The 18,678-nt window shown below is 61.0% G+C and overlaps 1 protein-coding gene and 1 long non-coding RNA gene across 2 annotated transcripts; one reads left to right on the top strand and one right to left on the bottom strand.

Annotated features, from left to right (window-relative positions):
* Positions 1 to 569: 569 nt before the first annotated feature.
* On the bottom strand, positions 570 to 8,209 carry CHMP6 (charged multivesicular body protein 6). Its single transcript, XM_004454612.5, has 8 exons — positions 8,060 to 8,209; positions 5,080 to 5,189; positions 4,823 to 4,910; positions 4,133 to 4,219; positions 3,377 to 3,442; positions 3,208 to 3,288; positions 2,583 to 2,637; positions 570 to 1,324 (listed from the first exon to the last, which is right to left on the bottom strand). The coding sequence occupies exons 1-8, from the start codon at positions 8,120 to 8,122 to the stop codon at positions 1,269 to 1,271; spliced, it is 606 nt and encodes a 201-aa protein (XP_004454669.1). The 5' UTR covers positions 8,123 to 8,209; the 3' UTR covers positions 570 to 1,268.
* LOC105745777 (uncharacterized) lies at positions 5,184 to 6,876 on the top strand. The gene is made up of 3 exons (XR_001118387.3): positions 5,184 to 5,411; positions 5,903 to 5,986; positions 6,220 to 6,876. It is a non-coding gene; the product is annotated as an uncharacterized lncRNA (long non-coding RNA).
* Positions 8,210 to 18,678: the final 10,469 nt, after the last annotated feature.

Below are 18,678 nucleotides of genomic sequence, written 5' to 3'. Positions count from 1 at the left end.
GTGTTTTGCAAAATCACCAGCGGGCAAGAGCCCCCTTCTGGCCGATGTGTGAACTGCAGGAAAGGCTGGGGTCAGACACACGCGTGCCGGCGGCCCAGCTGGGTCTGGGGATGGCTGGGTTCTGATGTAAAAAAGCCGAGGTTTCCTGCTGCTCTGGAAAGCCTAAGAGCCGGAGACACCGGGCCCGCTCTCTCACGGTGCCGGAAGCAGGGGCTGCCCCGGCTGCCCCACCCCCACCTGCCCCCATGGTGCCAGCTGCTGTGGTCCCTGGCTGAGGGCACTGCCCAGGGACCCGGTGCTTCGTCCACCCGCCGGGCAGAGCCCAGGACCCCAGCTCCCCCTGCTGGCCGGCCGCCAGGCACATGCCGTCCGAAGTGGCGGTGTCCCGCGCTGGCCAAAGGGCCTGGGCCGACGGCAGCACGAGGCCACCTGGAAAGCCACGCGCCCCTGCAGGGAGCCGCGGGCGGCCGGGCACCCTCGGCGCGATCTCAGCTCGCCGGCAGCCGCGGCAGGCGAGGGCCGCCACGGCAGGCGAGGGCCGCCACGCCGGAGGCACCGAGGCGGCAGGCTGGGCGGAGGAGGCCGGCTTTAATAGCTGCTCTGGCCGAGAGCGGGTCTGAGAAAGAGGCTTCCCTTGGTTGTCGTCAGGCCTGAGGTCTGTCGGTCCAGGGCCTCTGCTCCTGCTCGTCTCCCAAGACACGTCGAGTCCCAGCAAGAGGGACGACGCAGCGAGGCAGCCCGCGGGCAGGGGCGCTACGCGCGTGCTCAGAGCCTCCGTCCGCGCCGCAGGGTCTGGCGCCACCAGGGGCTCTTGGCGGGGCCGCGAGGCGTCCGCAGGGTGAAGCTGGGGCTCCCTGGCCGCTCCTCACTCGAGGAGCCTGGGCCTGGGGCGCCGAGAGCACCCCCGTGGGTGGAGTGGCGTCAGGAGGGCAGGGCAGAGACACCTCGTGAGCGCCCGGCAGCTGGCACAGCAGCAAGGAAGGCGGGAGGGACACACAGGGCACGCGGAGGGCGCTGGGCCAAGAGGCAGCGTGCCGCGCAGCCCCCGCGCCGGGGACAGCTAGTGGGGAAGCACCAGAGCGCCGTGCCTCAGCCGGGGCCGCGCCCAGGAACGGGGCAAGACAGCACCGCCGCGCGCTCGGCCTCACGCAAGGGGAGGTCCTCCTGAGCCGGCCCGGCGGCGTCCCCGGCGGCGAGCAGCCCGATGCGGGGCTGGCCACACCCGGCGCCATGCGCCATGTCCACGGGGAGCCCCGGCGGCCGGGGGGTTACGAAGCTGCCACCAGCGCCGCCTGCCTGGTCCTCGCCTTGACGGGGGCTTTTCCTGTGGAGAGAAAAAAATGGTCATCAGGACACGAGACCCCAAGGCAGAAACTCCCAAAGGGAGGGCAGGAGGTCAGGGCAGGTGCCCGGGCACCCGCAAAGGGCCAGCAGGCGCAGTCCCGGGAGGGGGCTCACAGGCTGGAAGGAGGCCAGCAAATGGGGGGCTGAGCCCCCTCCTCGGGGCACACTGGAGGGACAAAGGAGCAGAGAAACGCCAGCGAGTTACAGAAAGACGAGCTGCATTTCAAGTGGCACGTTCCTCGGTGCGTGTGAAGTGAGACCGCAGGGACTGTCGCCCTAGGAGTGTGACATTTACGAGGACCAGCGGTCAGGTGTGAGCCGTCACGTAAATCCTGCGCCACGCTCGGGCAACCCCTCCATGTGTGGCCACTTGTGACAAGTGGACCACGCTGATGAAGGGTGTGGATAACGGGAACTGGGGGGCACATGGCATGCCCTGTATTCTCAGTGTAATGTTTATGTCATCTAAGGCTCCTTCAGAAATAAAGAGGAAAAAACCTACAGAAAAATGCAGGCTCCCTTATACCAGCCTATCACTAGACAGGCACGGGCGTGGCTGTGTGTGGCACTGACGGAAGCACCCTTCTAGAACTACACCACTGACCACAGTCCGTGGCTGAACTCAGACATCACTGTGCCATGCAGTTCTATGGATTAAAAAGTTTTTTTTAATTCTAGTAACACAGATAAAACCTGAAATTTCCCTGTATCCACATTCACATATATGATTCAGTGCTGCTAATTACGTCCTGTCGTGCTCCTGTCCCCTCCAGTGTCCCAAATGGACACTGGGTGTTCAGCCTTCACTTGCTGTCCCCTCCAAGCCCTGGTACCCTGGCCTGCAGATCCTGACTCGATGAGTTTGCCTACTTGGATGATTTCATGTCCATGAGATCACAACATTTCGTCCTTCTGTGCCTGGCTCAGTCCAGTCAATAGGATGTTTCCAAGATTTAAAACAATGACAGAGGACCAGACACTGGGCGAGGCTCTGGCAGGGCCGTGCTCGGCGGGCCTTTTCCGATGCTGACTGCTGGATCTGTCTCTTCGAAGGGCTCCCAGTCCTACGAGGGTACCCAGGCCCCCCACGGCAAGGCGTCCCGGGTCCCGCACCGGCAAGGCTGGAGCCAGAGCCAGACCTCTGCCCAGCGCAAAGGACAAGGAACATTGTCTCGGTTCTGTTCCGGAATTCGCTGCTCCGTGCAATGCAAGACCCTTGAAAAGCAAACAAAGGGTACCTGGGCTCTCCACCGGGAGCGGCTCGGAGGGGACCTCGGGCAGCTCAACGTGCTCCTGCAAAGGCAGAGGGAGAGGCTGCGAGGCGCGCCGCAGCCCGCCCCTGCGCGCACCGCGCTTCCTCAGCCCTCCTCAGGAAGCGGCCCCTCCCTGCTCAGAAGGCCCCGGGCTTCCTCCTCGGCTCTGGGGGCTGCTGAGCCGAAGCCACCAGGAGGGGCACAGCCTCTGCGGCGGCGGTTCTTAGAGCGACCCTCAGGACACCCACGGCAACCGTGGGCACAGCCGACTCCCGGCCTCCCCAAGGCCCCTTCCAGGAAGTCTGGGCTCGGCCCCAGGGCTCCCCCGAAGCCCGGGGCCCTGGTGTACATGTGGGTACAGCCCCCAAGCGCCTCTCTATGGTTTCTTGAGGGGCAGCATCTCGGGGGTCGCGCTGTGGGGAGAGGAGGGGCTGGGGAGGGGCTGGGGTCGGGGGCAGGGGGGAGCTGCTGTCTCCAGCCTGCTGCTCCCTGCCGCCAGCTAGGCGGTCACTTTGGGAGGGAAAGCGGCTGCAGCTGGCGTGTGCACGTGGAGCCTGGAGTGGCTGGGTGCCATGGCGCCTGTGGGGCGGGCCCTTGGCGCCTCGGTTACCTGCGTGATGGCGTTCAGCTCCTCCAAGATGGCGTCTTCGTCCTCCTGGGTGAAGCTTCCTGCCAACAACTCATCGATTTGCTACAAAAGGGCGAGCTCAGTGAGGGCAGGGCCCGGGGTGGAGGCTGGGCGGGGAAGGGCGGGGAAGGGCGGCGGCGGGGACACCTACCCGCTGGTACTCCACGGCCTCCTGGGTCTCGTCCAGGATCCTCTCCACCTCCTCTATGGACATCACCTGGAGGCAAGGGGTCAAGGACACCCGGAGCGGCCTGTGAGCAGGTGGCGGGACCCTGCTCCCGGGCGTCTGGGAGCTGAGGGCACGAGGCCTCGCCGCTCTGTCCCTGATGAAAGGAAGCCACCAAGGGGGCCAACGGCCGGCTCTGGTCACTTCCGAGAGGCTCTGGGCCGACTCTGCAGGCTTCCGCCGCCTTCCTGCCAGCCCTGCCCGCGCCCCTGCAGCCCTAGCACTTACGGGTGAGAACGAGTAAAAGGAACAGGGAGCGTGGACAGGCTGCCATGGGGCGCAACCTGACTTCCCCGGCTGCCCCGGCCACGTGGCGTGGCAGTGCCCTGGGAGTGGGCGTGTGCCCTGTCTGCGCTGCCCACCCGGATCTCCCCCGCTCACCTGTCTCCCCCCCGCGCCATCCCAGTTCCACTTGGCGTCAGCTTCGTGAATGAGGCATGGTCTCCCCGTTCTCCGAAAGCCCCCCGCGTCCTCCCGTGCAGTGCCCCCGCCCCTCTAGCACCCGTGGGTCTCTGTTTTGTGGGCGGCACCGCGCTCCAGTGCCTCCCGCCCCTGCTCAGGGCTGACGGGAGCCCCTGCTGGTGGCCTCAGGGCAGGCGGCCTCGGCTGCCAGTGGGACGAGCCCCTTCTGCTCCGGGGCTCCCGTGGCCCCCACCTCTGCCCCTGCCCAGGTGGGTGTACCTGGTGCATCTTGCTCAGACACTCGTTCCCGAGCTGCAGCCCTTCCATCACCTTCATCTCGATCTGTGTGAACTCGATGCTCTGAACCTGCGGAAATGCCAAGCAGAGCCCACTGGGGGGGCGCCCGCGGGAGGGGTGACTGTGGGAGGGGAGCCCACTGGGGGGAGCCCGGCCCCTCTCCTCCTGCCCAAGGCGCTGAGCACAGCGCTGTCAGTCCCTCGGGGGCTTCCTGGCGCTGGGGCCACCCCTGAGAGCCCCCTTCTGCCCTTGCTGTGGCCTCGTGGGACCACGACTCAGGACTTAGCAGGGCTCAGAAGGGCCCAGTGAACCCCAGTCCTGCCGCGGCCTGGCTGTAGCTCTGCCAGCAGAAACGCAGCCGCCCGCCCAGCGCCATGGCCTCGGGGGGCCCAGGGGCCTCTTCCTCCAGGGAGCAGGTCCCAGAGCGGCCGGACCCCCAGAAAAGACCTTGCCAGAGCCGGCCTGCACGCAGCCCACACGCCGCAGCTCCACGAAGACCCCGCCCAGCCCACCCTGCCCCGCCGCCCTGAGGAGCCAGGGCCGCCCCCAGGTGGCGCGCCCTCTTCCCGGGGGAGGAGGTGCCAGGCGCTGGGTCAGGGCCCCGATTTCCGCAGGCAGCCGGGCGATGCTGCCCCCGCGCCCCGCTGAGCGGATGCCCGCGGCTCGGCCTACCATGGTCTCCAGGCTGGTGATCTGGTTCTCCGTCTTGTCCAGCAGCTGCTCCCGGTAGCGCTTCTTCCTGAGCAGCAGCTTGGCCCGCCTGCAGGGGACAGCAGTGACCCGCCCAGGCTGGCCAGGGGCTGCAGCCCATGCCCCCAGCACCCCCTGGCCCCCCCAGCCCCCCCAAATCCCCGGTCACCCCATGGCCCTGGTCCCTGGTCCCCCCACCGGCTCCCCGCGCCCCCGGCCCCCCCCACCCCCCCACTCACTCCTTCTTGCCGTCCCGCAGGAGCTGCCGGGCCACCTCCCTCTCGCGCTCCAGCTGCTGCGTGATGCGCTTCTGGTACTGCCGCAGCTTGTCCCGCTGCTGCTTCAGTTGCTGCAGGAGAAGGCACCTCGGTCACCCCGCAGGCGGAGCCAGGGTCCTGCCAGGCCGTGCAGCACCCAGAGCTGTGCCTGTGCCGGGGACGGGACCCCTCAGGCCGGCTGGCTCACCCCTGCCCGCTACCCTTGGAGCTGACGCAGTGCTTCTCAACCGGAAGAGCCTGTCCCCGCGGACACTGGCAATGTCGGGGGACATTTTTGTTTGTCACAACTGCAGGTGTGGGGTGTCACCAGCATCAAGTGGGTAGAGGCCAGGGCAGCCCCAAATGCCAGAGAATCATCCGGCCCTGAAATGCCGCTAGTGCGTGGCTGAGACCCTGCCCGAGCCAACCACAGCACTAAGAGGCCCAGGGCCACGGGGCCTCAACAGGGGACCCCAGAAGGCCATCCGAGCAGGATGGCGGCTGCAAGTACCTCAGAGGTGTAGGCGTCACACAGAGCAAACATTATAAACCCAGCACGACCGCCCTTGGGGTTGGGGGCGTGCCAGGCTGTTCTCCTCCGGGGGTCTTGGCCATCCTTAAAAACGCCCTTCCCTGCCCTGCTCTGTGCTTAGCTGAACACGGCCAGACAACAGACGGGGTGCCGGCAGGGCGCCTGGGGCTCGTGATGGGTGCCTCCACCCTTGTGAGCAGTCCCAGGGAGGCTCCACAGTCAGGCACCCCCGAGCCTGGGCCATTTACATTTTTACTAACTTCACTGTTCCAGAAGATGCCACGATGAGCGTTGCTTGGCAGACTGCATTCTCCACAGAGACTTCCTTCCCGTTATTATGAGAAGATCAAGTCCAGGGTAAGAATGTTTTTCAGACTTGACACACTGAGCGATGGCCAGTTTTGACGCACGCACTATCCGGAAGGGCCTGTGTGAGCCCTGCCCTCTGGGGGGCTGCCCTCTGGGGGGCTGTCTCCCACGGTGCCCGGCGCAGCGTGTCCTTGCTACAACGCAAGGCGCCCTCGCCCCATGGCCGGGCTGCATGCTTGGGCCTCCCGGCTCTCCTCAGAAGAGCTGTCTTTCCTTCCCAGGGGTGCTGGCACTGCCGTCCCCAAAGGCCATCTTCCACGCCGGGGGAATAAAAACCTCACTCTGGTCTCAGGAAGAGACGAGAGGAGCCAAAGGAGAGCAGGAATGGGCGGGCAGCAACTTGTAAAACAGGAGGCGTCGGCAGAGGGTCGCAGAGCAGTGAGACGGGGCGCGTGGTATCCCAGAAAGCACGAGGCCACGCTTGGTTCTACCGTGTGCTAAGGACGCGGTTCCTGAGCCCACAAAACTGTTCCGGCAGAAGGGGCCTGGCCCCCCGCGCCCCCAGAAGCCCACCACAGTGAGTCTCGGCAGGCAGCAAGCCCGCCTGAGCAGAAACCCAGAGGAGCGCCTTAGAGAGGACGCGCGCCGGGGAGGAACCGGCTCCGCCGTGCCCAGATCTGCTGGGGGCCACGAGCCCAGATGCGGCGGGGGCGGGGGGCTCCCGATCGGCCCCCCGGGCCTGCTTCCGCCAGTGACAAGCACGCCCCTCTTCTTCACCTGGGGGACTTGGCTTAAGATAAACCCTTCTACACCCTACAGTTTCAGCAAAGGAAGAAACCAGCCTTTATTTGTATTCATTTATCTTTTAGTACCAGAACAACACATTTTTCTTTATGAAAAACTAGGGGAAAAAAAAACCTGAGCACAGGTCAACCCTGCTTGCATTCTGGAGCCTCTTTCCTGACACGCGCTTCTCCACACAGAAGTGGGTGATTCTGGGTACGCCGCGTCGCATGGTATCACGGGTTTCCTTCCACAGACTCTCGCTTTCGTGTGGCTGTGCCCAGGAGGGGCACTCGGATTGGGCGCTGGCACACGCTGACCACACACTGCCCCCCGATCAAGGGGCTTCAGCGGATCAGCAGGAATTGGCGGATGCGAGTGAGGACCACGGCAGGACGGTAAAGCCACCTCAAGTCCGACTCCGATGCCCGCTGGTGCGGCAGCTTTGGCTCGGTTCTTTGCACGCCAAGTCCCCGGGGCAGGGTGACGGCATGGGCAGTCGGTGAGGCCCTCCCCACCCCAGGATCCGGGTTCAGGGCAGCAAGTGAACAATTTAAAAGGCAGGGGTAGGACGGCCTTCGCCAACTCTGGACGAAACAATGCGTAAAACGCGTCTCGGGGCTTCGGATCTGGGTCTAGAGCCCGTGGTGCCAAGTTCAGGAAACTGCAAATACCACCGTGGACCTGCCCCGGGGTAGAGCCTCACTACAAGATAATTGGGTGGTTTCCTCCAGGCTCCCGAAGTCAGAGCTGTCACCTCACGGTCGCACCGTGCTCCTGGCAGTCAGTAAGCGAGGCCCACTCCGTGCACGCGGAGCCCCGGGGAAACCCCGCTGGGGCGCAGGAGCCGCCCTGAGAACCGGCCACGGGCGCCGCGGGCCCAGCGCCACGCAGGCGGAGCACCACGGCGGCCCCACGGAGGCGAAAGAGCCGCGTCCCCACAGCCGCGGGCACCGGGCACAAGGAGGGATCGGGCCCAGGGGATGCCCCGGCCAGGGGCCCAGAGCCGGGACGCGGCGGGCGCAGAGAAGGCCGGGGCAGCCCGCCGGGGGCGACGAGGACGCATGCGACGGGGTGCGAGGGGGTCGCGGGGCCGGGGCTCCCGGGCAGCGCGGCCCCTGCCGCCCGCCGCTCTGTGACCTTGAGCCACCCCCGCCGCCCCTCTGCTCCTCAGTTTCCCCACCCGAAAGTGCGAGCGGTGGCCGAAGCCGGTCCCGGGGGCTCTTCCGGCGCAGGAGCCGCCGGGCAAAGCCGACGAGGGCCCCGCCGCCAGCCTCAGTTTCCCCGGCGGGGCGCCGGCGGCCGCAGCGTCAGGCCCTCCGCGCCGCGCCCGCTCACCAGGATGGCTTTGTCCTGCTCCGTGACGCGGCTCTGCTTCTTGCGGCCAAAAAGGTTGCCCATGGCGGCGCCCCGGCGCCCCCGCCGCCTCGCCGCGGCCCCGCGCCCCGGGTCCGGCCGTGCAGGAACCGCCGTTGCGGCCACCGTAGCCCGGGCCCGCCCCCATACGGCGGCCGCGCAGGGTCAGGCGCCGCGGAACGCGAAGCTCGAGCGGGCCCGCCGCCCTGCCCAGGGTCAGGAGAACCCGGGGCCCGGGTTCGAACCCGCCGTCAGCCTGGTTGGCTCTGCTTCCACTTTACAAAAATACCTTCCGAGCACCGCGCCTCTGTTTTCACGATAAGGGGACGAGGTTCAGCGAGTTGGCTGTGACCTTTAGGGGCTCTTCTTCCATGCTCCTGACCTTTGGGCCTCCAGAAACTTCACTGCGGTGAGGGGTCCCCAGATGTGGGGGTTTATCCTTCACCCTCTGGTTGGCATATGCCTCACTAAGACTTCTAAAGTATCCGCCAGGGAAGCAGACTTGGCCCAGTGGTTAGGGCGTCCGCCCACCACATGGGAGGTCCTCGGTTCAGACCTTCCGCCTCCCTGACCCGTGTGCAGCTGGCCCAGGCGCAGTGCTGATGCGCGCAAGGAGTGCCCTGCCACGCAGGGGTGTCCCCGCATAGGGGAACCCCACATTCAAGGAGTGCACCCCATAAGGAGAGCCCCCCAGCGCTAAAGAAAGTGCAGCCTGCCCAGGAATGGCGCCGCACACACGGAGAGCTGACGCAGCAAGATGACGCAGCAAAAAGAAACACAGATTCCTGGTGTTGCTGATAAGGACAGAAGCGGCCACAGAAGAACACACAGCGAATGGACACAGAGAGCAGACAACGGGCAGGGCGGGGCGCGGGGAAATAAATAAAATAAATAAATCTTAAAAAAAAAAAAATAAAGTAACCGCCACATCCGCTCCTCGGTCATGAAGCTTGTTGTCACCGTCACATCCCCGGGACGCCTTGTGGAAGCCCCACGCGGCCGGGGCTGCAGGAGTGCTGTGGCCAGGCCAGGAGGGGGCCCGCTGCTCCTCCCCACCTTGGCAAGTGGGGGTGGCAGAGAGAAGCACCCACCAGACCCAGCCCGGGGGTGGGGGGGTGTGGTGGGCTCCAGAGAAGACCCCCGCCTGGGGCAGCCGCCGCCAATGGACTCGCGCCGGCGACCAGCGTTCTCCAGAGAAGTGGCGCCTGGACCAGCAGGGCAGGCCCCCAGGGCAGTATTGCTTCGCATTGACTGTCTTGGGGAGGGGAGTTCTAGAAGCCTCCACCGAGTTTGTCTTGCCATAATTGCCCTTCTGAGGGGAAATATGGGGATTCTGTCAATCTCCAGGTCAGTCTCCTCCGATGACACATTTGAGAGCTGAGGCAGTAGCCGCAGGGTGACCCCGTGGCCCCAGAGCGACACGCGGTTAGGGCTCCGTGCACCCCCTCACCGCCCTGAATCTCCACCGGGCCTGGGCCCCCGGGGTTAGCGTTGAGGCAGGCTAGCTTAGGGACTGGGAAGGCGGCTGCCAGAAAACCATGGCCGGAAGCCCGTGGCCCTGGATTCCACCTGGAAATCCTGGGAGGAAGCTGCTGGAAGAATCCCACGAGAATCCTCCATTTAGAACGACATCTCGTCCGGGATCAAGGGAAAGTCCTGAATATTCTCAAGGGGCCTTACCATTGCCCCCCCCCCCCCATTACCAGGTGGGGTAATCAAACCAGCAAATAGCTGGGACCCCTCCCCTGAACGTTAACGAGGGGAGGGGTAATTAATAGTTTAAAAAGCAAGCACAGAGGCCAAATCGTCCCTTTAGTCTCCTTCTCTGCCTGGATCAGCCCGCAGGTTCACCTGGGCCCATCATCTGTTATTTTCTCCCCTCCCCTCATTCCTCAATAAACTACGGGCCTAACTAAGCCAGCACGTCCTTAAATTCTTTGATGTAACGTAGCCAAGAACCTGGAGGGAATCCAGCAACAGCGTCAGTTTAAAACCAGTGTCCTGCGTCTCCTGAAAAGTTTGGGTAAGTGCAGCCTGAAGGCCGATTTCTGCGTGACCTCCAGCAGGGCTTCTGGACTCTTCCTCAGGGGTCTCCCCTAGAGTCGAGGGGCTCTGGGCTGTGCACTGGCGTAGGGCTGGCGGCTGGGGCAGAGGCCACGGCTCTATATGGTGGTGACTCGAGTCGGGCTACGGCCACCAGATTCACAGGTGCCCGGTGCAGGAGGCCGTTTGTACCATCCGAGACACCATGTCCAGCCAGAGGCCTCAGCAGGCCGCGCATGCGCGTGGTGGGTCACCCCTTCACGGGGCACGCACCCCCTCATCCTTGGCGGCTAGCTGCTGCCTCCTGTCTTAGCTCCGAGATCAGGAAACCCAACCCTCCATGTCATACCTAAAGGAGAGCAACTACGGAACTTTCCAGCGCTGTCGGCGCTCTGCTCGCTAAGGAATTGCTCAGGCTGTACTGAAGGTGGCGTCTAACGAGCCTCCTCACAGGCCGCGGCTGCGGTTGGCGTGCGCAGGCTGCTGGACTGTCCCCTAAGCCCTTGGATCCCCTCTTCTCCATGTTAGAAAGAAAGCTGCACCTGTAAGAGAACGGAAGCTCTCCTGATTGTGGAGGAAAGAATTTTATTAACGGTCTTACAAGAACGGGCATGTGACCTGCCTGATAAAATGGCCAGCATGCCAAACAACAAGAAACAGTGACGTTTATACCCTAAGCCTCACACGCAGGTCCCGCCCTGTTCCCCATTGATCGGGTCCTTCAGGGGTTACAGCCTGAGAGGTCTAACTAACCTACGTGGTTCCTGCTCTTAGTTACTGCTCCATTCCCTACATTCCGGTGGCTTGGTAGCTGGCCTCGCTTTCAAACTTGGTGCCAGTTTTGAACTTGGCACTACCTTTAAATTTGGCACCACTTTCAAATTTGGTGCTGGAGCCATTGGAGCCCCTTTCCCTTCTTTCTTTAACTGCAGAGCCGGTTTTAGCTTCACCTTCATGTGAAAGCTGACCTTAGCCCTTTCCTTACATCTGGAACCTCAAGCTCATCAACGATGGGCCACCGTGGAGTTCAGATTTCAATCACCAAGAAAGCTGTTCCAGGGAAGTGGACTTGGCCAAGTGGTTAGGGCATCCGTCTACCACATGGGAGGTCCGCGGTTCAAACCCCGGGTCTCCTGACCCTTGTGGAGTTGGCCCACGCACAGTGCTGATGCGCGCAAGGAGTGCCCTGCCACGCAGGGGAGCCCCACGCACAAGGAGTGTGCCCCGTAAGGAGAGCGGCCCAGCGCGAAAGAAAGTGCAGCCTGTCCAGGAATGGTGCCGCACACACGGAGAGCTGACACAAGATGACACAACGAAAAGAAACACAGATTCCCATGCCGCTGACAACAACAGAAGCAGACAAAGAAGACGCAGCAAATAGACACAGAGAACAGACAACTGGGGTGGGGGGGTGGGGGGAGAGAAATAAATAAATAAATAAATAAATCTTTAAAAAAGAAAAAGAAAAAAGAAAGCTGTTCCAGCCACATTCAGCTGCTTGAGCTGGAGTCACCCCAGAATCACCGATGTGGGCGTACATTTCCACTTCCTTGGTTGAACATCGTTAGAATCCACCTCACACATAGCCCCAGGTTTCCGCCAAAACATTTGAGAAATCTTGCAGTGCTTGGAGTGTAAAAGCCAGGGTTTGGCAAACTACAGCCTGTAAATTCAGCCTACAGCCTACTTTATGCAGCTCTCAACCCAAGAAAGGATTTTACCTTCTTAAAAGATTGTGAAACAAGCTCACAAAAATAACGAAAGAAAGAGAAGAGAAAAAAAAAAGAAGAGGAAGGAAAACGAGAAGAGTGACAGAAACCATGGCCCACCTGGGCTAAAATATTTACTCTTTGGTCCCTCCTTTACGGAAAAAACTAGGCCGACCCTGGGGAAGGCTATTTCCTCCAGGCTGTGGGCTCTGGTGGGCTGCAGGAGAATGTGTGTCCTCCTGCGAGAGCTCACCAGGGTTTTCAGACAAAGGAAGGCACCGCTGCTTCCACTGCCAAGAGGGGCTCAGAGCAACTTGGAAGGTTCAAGAGCATCAGTTGTGGCTGAATTCAAGCATCAGTTTCCCTCCAAGTCCCAGAGTTCCATCCTTGCTTTTAAAAAAATAATTCAGGGAAGCAGACTTGGCCCAGTGGTTGGGGCGTCCGCCTACCACATGGGAGGTCCGTGGTTCAAACCCCGGGCCTCCCTGACCTGTGTGGAGCTGGCCCATGCGCAGTGCTGATGCGCGCAAGGAGTGCCCTGCCATGCAGGGGCGTCCCCCATGTAGGGGAGCCCCACCCAGTGCGAGAGAAAGTGCAGCCTGCCCAGGAATGGTGCTGCACACACAGAGAGCTGACGCAGCAAGATGACGCAACAAAAGGAAACACAGATTCCTGTGCTGCTGACAACAACAGAAGCGGACAAAGAAGAGCACGCAGCGAATAGACGCAGAGAACAGACAACTGGGGGGGGGGAAGGGGAGAGAAATAAATATTTAAAAATTAATTTTTAATTGTGGATTATACATAACATAAAAAATCATTTACCCGTGTTAAGTGGACAATTCTCTGAAATCAAGAACACTGACCATACCGCACAGCTTCCGCCACTATCTGTACCCAGACTCTTTTTATCATCCTAAACCAAACTCGCCCTCATTTAGCAAGAGCTCCCGATTCTCCCCTCCCGCCTCCTCTGCTAACCACTCTTCTGCTCTCTGGCCCTGTGACTGCTCGTTCTTAGAATTTCATAAGAGCGATCGTACAGTATTTGTCCTCCTGCGTCTGGCTTAGTCAGCGTGGTGGCCCTGGGGTTCACCCGCGCCGTGGCGGGAACCAGCTGCCCCTCCTGTTTACGGCTGGGTCAGGCTGCACTGCGTGGATGGGCCACATCTTGTTTGTCCCTTCATCTGTTGATGGACACGTGGGCTGCTTCCACCCTTTGGCCGCTGTGGATAATGCCGCAGTGGACACTGTTGAACAAACAAAAGCCCAAGTCCCTGCTTTCAGTTCTTTTGGGTTAACTTTCTGACGCACTGCCAAACTGCTGTACACATGCCGCAGCATTTTACGTTCCCACCAACAGTGCACGCGGGTTCCTGTTTCTTCGCATCCTATCCAACACTTGTTATGTTCAGTTTTTAAAATAATAATAGCCATCCTAGTGGTGTGAAGTGACATCTCACTGACTTAATGCCTGCTTTGTCTGACAATAATATAGCCACTCTGCTTCTCTTTAGATTACCATTTGCATGAAATATCTCTTTCCACCCTTTTACTTTTCAATCTCTTCGTGTCTTTGTATCTAAAGTGAATCTCTTGTGACAGCATATAGATGATGTTTTTTTCATCCCATCTACCAATCTCTGCCTTTTAATAGGGGAGTTTAATCCACTGACATTGTTTCTGGTTTTAGGAGGTACCAGGAATTGAACCCAGGACCTCGTACACGAAGAGCAGGCGCTCGACCACTGAGCTACGTCCACTCCCCTAATCCACTGACATTAAGGTGAGCGACGTCCTCTGAGAAGATTTACTTCTGCCAGCTAGCTATTTGTTTTCTTGTGTGCCTTGTGTGTGTTTTGTTCCTAAATTACTCTATTACTAGCTTAAGAAAAATTAGTTGCTTTTTTGTAGTGTACCATTTTGATTCTTCTTTTCTTTCCTTTCTCTATATTTTTTAGTTACTTTCTTAGTGGTTACCTTTGTAATTGCAATTAACATCTCAAACTAGTAACAACCTAGTTGAACTAGTACCTCGCTAGTCTCAGTAGCATATAAACTCTCTAGTTTTATAGATCTCATCTTTTCCCCTTGCTATTCTTATTGTCTCATCTTTATTTAAAATGTTATTTTACATATCTGCCTATTAAGTTTCATATAGAGTGGGGAACAGCAGTTACCAACCAAAGTATAATAATATAGGGTTTTATACTTACCTACGTAGTTATCTTTAACAATATTCTCTAGTTCTGGCTTCAAGTTATTGTCTAGTGTTCTTTTATTTCAGCCTAAAGTACTCCCATTAGCATTTCTTGTAGGGCAGTTCTGGAAATGAACTCTATCAAATTTTGTTTATCTGTTAATATCTTAATTTCTCCTTCATTTTCAAAAGATGATTTTTCCATATGTAGAATTCTGAATTGACAGGTTTTTTCCCCCTAAGGACCTTAAATATACCATCCCACTGACTTCTGATGAGAAATCCATGACTCATCTTATTGAGGATCCCATGTATGTGACAAGTTGCTTCTCTCTTGCTGCTTCCAAAATCTTCTTTGTCTTTGGATTTTGACAATTTCACTAAAACGTGTCTGGGTGCAGCTCTCTTCGAGTCCGTCCTGCTTGGTGCCGGCGAGCTTCCTGGGTGTGGGTGTTCCTGGCTTTGATCATATATGGGAAGTTTTTGGTCCTTATTTCTTCTATATTTTTTCTGTCCCTTCCTCGCTCTCTTGTCCCTCTGGGACTCCAGTGATGTGTTTGTTGGTGTGCTAGATGCTGTCACACGGGTCCCTCAACTCTGTTCACATTTCTTCATTATTTTTTCCTCCTCCTCACACTGGATCATTTCAATTGTACTGTGTAGTTCCAACTTTTCTGCTTGGTATCTTTTTATAATTTCTATCTCTTTATTTTGCTCAGTGTTTTTCCAATTTAGTTTTTTTTTTTTTTTTTTTTTTAAGATTTATTTATCCTCCCCTTGTTGTTTGTGCTTGCTGTCTGTTCTCTATGTGTATTGGCTGTGTGCCTCTGTGTCTGCTCATCTTCTCTTTAGGAGGCACCAGGAACCAAACCTCGGACTTCCCTGTGGAAGAGAGGTGCTCAATCACTTGATCCACCTCAGCTCCCTTTTTTTGCTGTTGTTGTGTCTCCTATTGTCTTTCCTGTGTCTCCTTGTTGTGTCAGCTCAACACCCTGCCTGTCGTGCCAGCTTGCTGTCTTGCTCATCTTCTCCAGGGGGCACTGGGATCCATCCTGGGACCTCCTGTGGGGTAGGCACATCCACTTCCCCTTCAATACTTCTTTGTCTATGGATTCCTTTAGCTCAGTGAACATATTTAAGGCAGTAGATTTCAAGTCTCTGACTTATAGTTCTCGTGTATGAACCTTCTCAGGGACAGTTTCTGGCATTCTTTTTTTCCCTGAGAATGGGCCATCCTTCTCTGTTGTGTGTTTCATCATTCTCCGTTGAGAACTGGCATTCTAAGTATTGTTATTATAACTCTGGAAATATCATTCTCCCTCTCCTGTGGGGTTGCTGATTCGGTTGCTGTTGTAAGACTGCTGCTTTCGCCTGAAGGGGGGCTGGGACAAAGGCCACCCAGGGCCAGCCCCGGGGGTCCGAAGTAGCTGATCAAATGCAGTGATCACAAAAGAAACAAAAGACAAAGAAAAAGTTGAAAGAAAGAAGCGGTGGCCAGCCATCAGACCACACTCCCTGGACTTGGAGGACTGGTACTCGTAGCCCACCCTGGCGCCAGCGGGCTGCCCCCGGAGCGGGCTGAGGTCCCCCTGCCGCCGCAGCACTGTTGGCGGGGCCGTAGCAGCTGCCGCAGGAGGGTGAATCTTTACTGAATTCACCTGCCTCTTCCTCCAGCTCTTCCCCGGATGCTGCCCCGTTTTCCGCCAGACTCCAGAGTTTCAAAACAGTTGATGCTGACAGGCCTGCCCGTCCGGTAGGTGCTGGGTGGAGGGACGGTTCCTGGAGCTGCCCCCAGGCCTCTCTGCGCATCTCTGTTCTTTACCCACCGGTGCCCGGACTTCTGAGCGAGCGGCGGGCGAGGCCGAGGCCTCCCCTGGCGGGGAGGTGAGCCTGCACACCTGCAGCTCGCGGTCGCTCACCGGCCGCACCTGCCCTGCTCGTACAAGGCGTCAGCGCGCCTTTGGGGGCTGCCACGGGGGCTCCTCGCCGCTCAGACCGAGCCTCGAGGTGGCAGCTCAGGGCGGGAGCCTGGCTCCTGCCTCTGTAAGCCTCCAGGGAGCTGGGGAGGGCCCGCGCCGCAGACCTGGCGGCATCCTTAGCCAAGACACTGGCGACGCTCCCCGCTTGGGTCCCCATGGCGGCCGGCCACTGACACGCTCACTCGTGAGACCCGCACGCCGTACGTCCTGTCCGCAGAAGCCCCTCCGAAGGGCGGTCCCCAGGGCCACTGTGGTGGCAGTTCCCTTTGCTCGAGGTCCTGTCCATGGACAATCCCACGACTGCAACATGAGCAGGAGGACTTAATTAACATCGAGTGTTATTAACAGGGGAAGATGGTTAACTGTCCAATGAGGGGAGACTCCGCGGGGCTCCTGTTTCTAGGACAGGGACAGAGAGTGACACGGAGAACACGCCGCCACACGGCTGGGACCGGGCTTTGCGGCAGAGCGCGGGGCCGCCGCAGGAATGCTGTTCGGGTGCAGGACCAAAACAGCTTTAGACACCTGAGGCAGGAGGCGGGAGTGGCAGAGGCCTGGCCTTGTCCCCCCGGCTCCCAGCCAGGCCCTGACCCCCCACCTCTGGCTCCCAGCGTGGCCCTGTCCCTTCCCCCCCCACTCCTGTAGCCCTTACCTCACCCACTGGCTCCCGGCCTGGCCCTGCCCCTCCCTGGCTCCTGGCGTGGCCCTGTCTCCTCCCCCTGGCTCCTGTAGCCCTGACCCCCCAGCTCCCGGCGTGGTCCTGTCCCTCCCTGGCTCCCGGTGTGGCCCTGGCCGCCCCACCCCCGGCTCCCGGCGTGGCCCTGTCCCTCCCCGGCTCCCGGCGTGGCCCTGTCCCTCCCTGGCTCCCGGCGTGGCCCTGCACAGGTGGCTGTGGCCGGGCCTCCGTCCCGTACCCTGTGGACCCATCCCGGAGGCTGCGCGGGGCCCACTCCCCTGGCCGGCAGGGGGCACCCCGAGTCCTCGTCAGCAGGGAGGGCCGCCCGGTCCCACCCGCGGCCAGCGTGGAGGGCGCAGGTGCCCCCCGAGCGGGCGCCCTCCTGGCCAGCACGCCCCTGCCGTCCGGGAGGCACCATGGGGGGTGCATTTGTGCAGAGGCCCCGGGGACGCCCGGCTGGGCGCAGCTGCTGCGGGGTCCAGGCGGGGTGGCAGGGACGCGGGCGGCCTGGCCAGCGGACACGCGGCCCCTCAGTTTCCCACCGCCCGGCCGGGGTCTCAGGATTGGACTGTGCAGCCCTGCAGACGGGAGGAGCCCATGGAACATTCTGGAGTAAGTCCACAGAATGAAGGTGGGAGCCCGGACGGCCTTGGTGCTAGCGACAGCCCCGGGGGCGCCCGCTGGGCTCTGGCAGGTGCGAGCGGTCAGGCAGGGGCTGCGGCCCTCGTGGACACGGCCCCGGGGGGCACTCGGGCTGCTCTCGAGGGCTGGGCTGGGGCTCCGAGAGCAGGGCCCAGGGCTGGGGGCCAGTGGCTGGAAGCCCCGCGCGTAGACCTGCCCTCGGGGGCCTGGGGGCAGGGGGGCCCGGCGGCGCCGCCTGTTTCCGCCTGGCCCCGGCGGCGTGCGCGGCGGCCACGCGGTGGCGCTGCAGGACAGCCCGGCCGCCGAGCGGCAGTCCCGCCGCCATCCCCGCAGACACCCCCACCCGTGGTTCCTCCTGGGCCCGCCCCCGTCGTGGCGCCTGCTCCAGGGCCGCGGGGTGGCGGGGCTGCGCAGCCAGGCGTTGGTCATTCATTCCTTCCTGACCGGGTGTGGCCTTGCTCTGGACGCCAGAGGGCGAGGGACACAGCAGCAGGGGGGGTGGGCACTCAGGTGCTGCACAGCAGGGAGGGCTTCCTGGAGGTGGCGTCTGGTCTTGGCATGAGGGGTCAGGGCGTGAGCCGGGACGGGTCAGCAAGGGCCAGCATGGGCTAGAGCACCCAGGGCTTTGGGGCAGGGTGGGCATTCCTGGGGGGCCCTGCCGGGGCAGGGGCAGGTCTGACGGTCTTTCCCAGATCGCTGCTGTGGGAAGGAGAGCAAGGGGGAGCCGGCTGGAGGCTGCGGGCATCGTCCTGGGGCGGAGGGCTGGGGGCGGCCAAGGGGAGGGGCCTCAAGGTCAAGGTGGCCTTTGGGCCGGACAATCAGCCCTCCCTGATCCTCACGGCTGCCTGGAGGGTTCACTGCACAGGCGGGGAAACCGAGGCACGGAGGAGCGAAGGTGCACGCCGCGGTGGAGCTGGGATGTGAGCGCTGGCCGGCTGGCCCCAGCTCCCCTGCTGCCGGGAGAGTGGACGTGACGGCCGGTCCCCAGGAGGCCACGCGCTGTGGGGCGGCTGCACTGCCCCTGGGGGCGGGAGAGCAGACGGGGCCACGCAGCTGGGTAGAGGCAGCCAGGGGGCAGGTGCGGAGGGGCTGGGGAGTGGGGCAGGGGAACCCCAGGCGTCTGGCTTGGGGATCCCGGAGCGGAGGCAAGTTTGGGGGACGATGCTGAGCCCGGCAGGGCTGAGTGGAGGATCCGGGGGACAGGAAGACGGAGTCCCCACAGGAGGCCTCGGTGGCGGGGACGGGGGTGCCTCAAGGCCTCCCCCAGCCCTGCCCATCCTTGACGGCACCCTCACAGGACCCCTGCGCCCCCTAAACGCTGGCTGCTGTAAGCTGCTGAGCCTCGGCGTAAT

This window comes from Dasypus novemcinctus, chromosome 21, assembly GCF_030445035.2.
Source record: "Dasypus novemcinctus isolate mDasNov1 chromosome 21, mDasNov1.1.hap2, whole genome shotgun sequence".
In the NCBI taxonomy this organism is placed as follows: Eukaryota; Metazoa; Chordata; class Mammalia; order Cingulata; family Dasypodidae; genus Dasypus; species Dasypus novemcinctus.
Note: the sequence above shows the minus strand (reverse complement) of the source record. Positions and strands in the feature narration are given on the sequence as shown.

Excerpts from the sequence above, each read along its gene's own strand:
- CHMP6 (XM_004454612.5), bottom strand. The coding sequence starts at position 8,122 with ATGGGCAACCTTTTTGGCCGCAAGAAGCAGAGCCGCGTCACGGAGCAG. Across the intron at positions 3,289-3,376 it reads AGGCCGTGGAGTACCAGCGG|CAAATCGATGAGTTGTTGGC; the intron begins GTAGGTGTCCCC and ends GCCCTTTTGTAG. Across the intron at positions 1,325-2,582 it reads GCTCCCGGTGGAGAGCCCAG|GAAAAGCCCCCGTCAAGGCG; the intron begins GTACCCTTTGTT and ends TTCTCTCCACAG.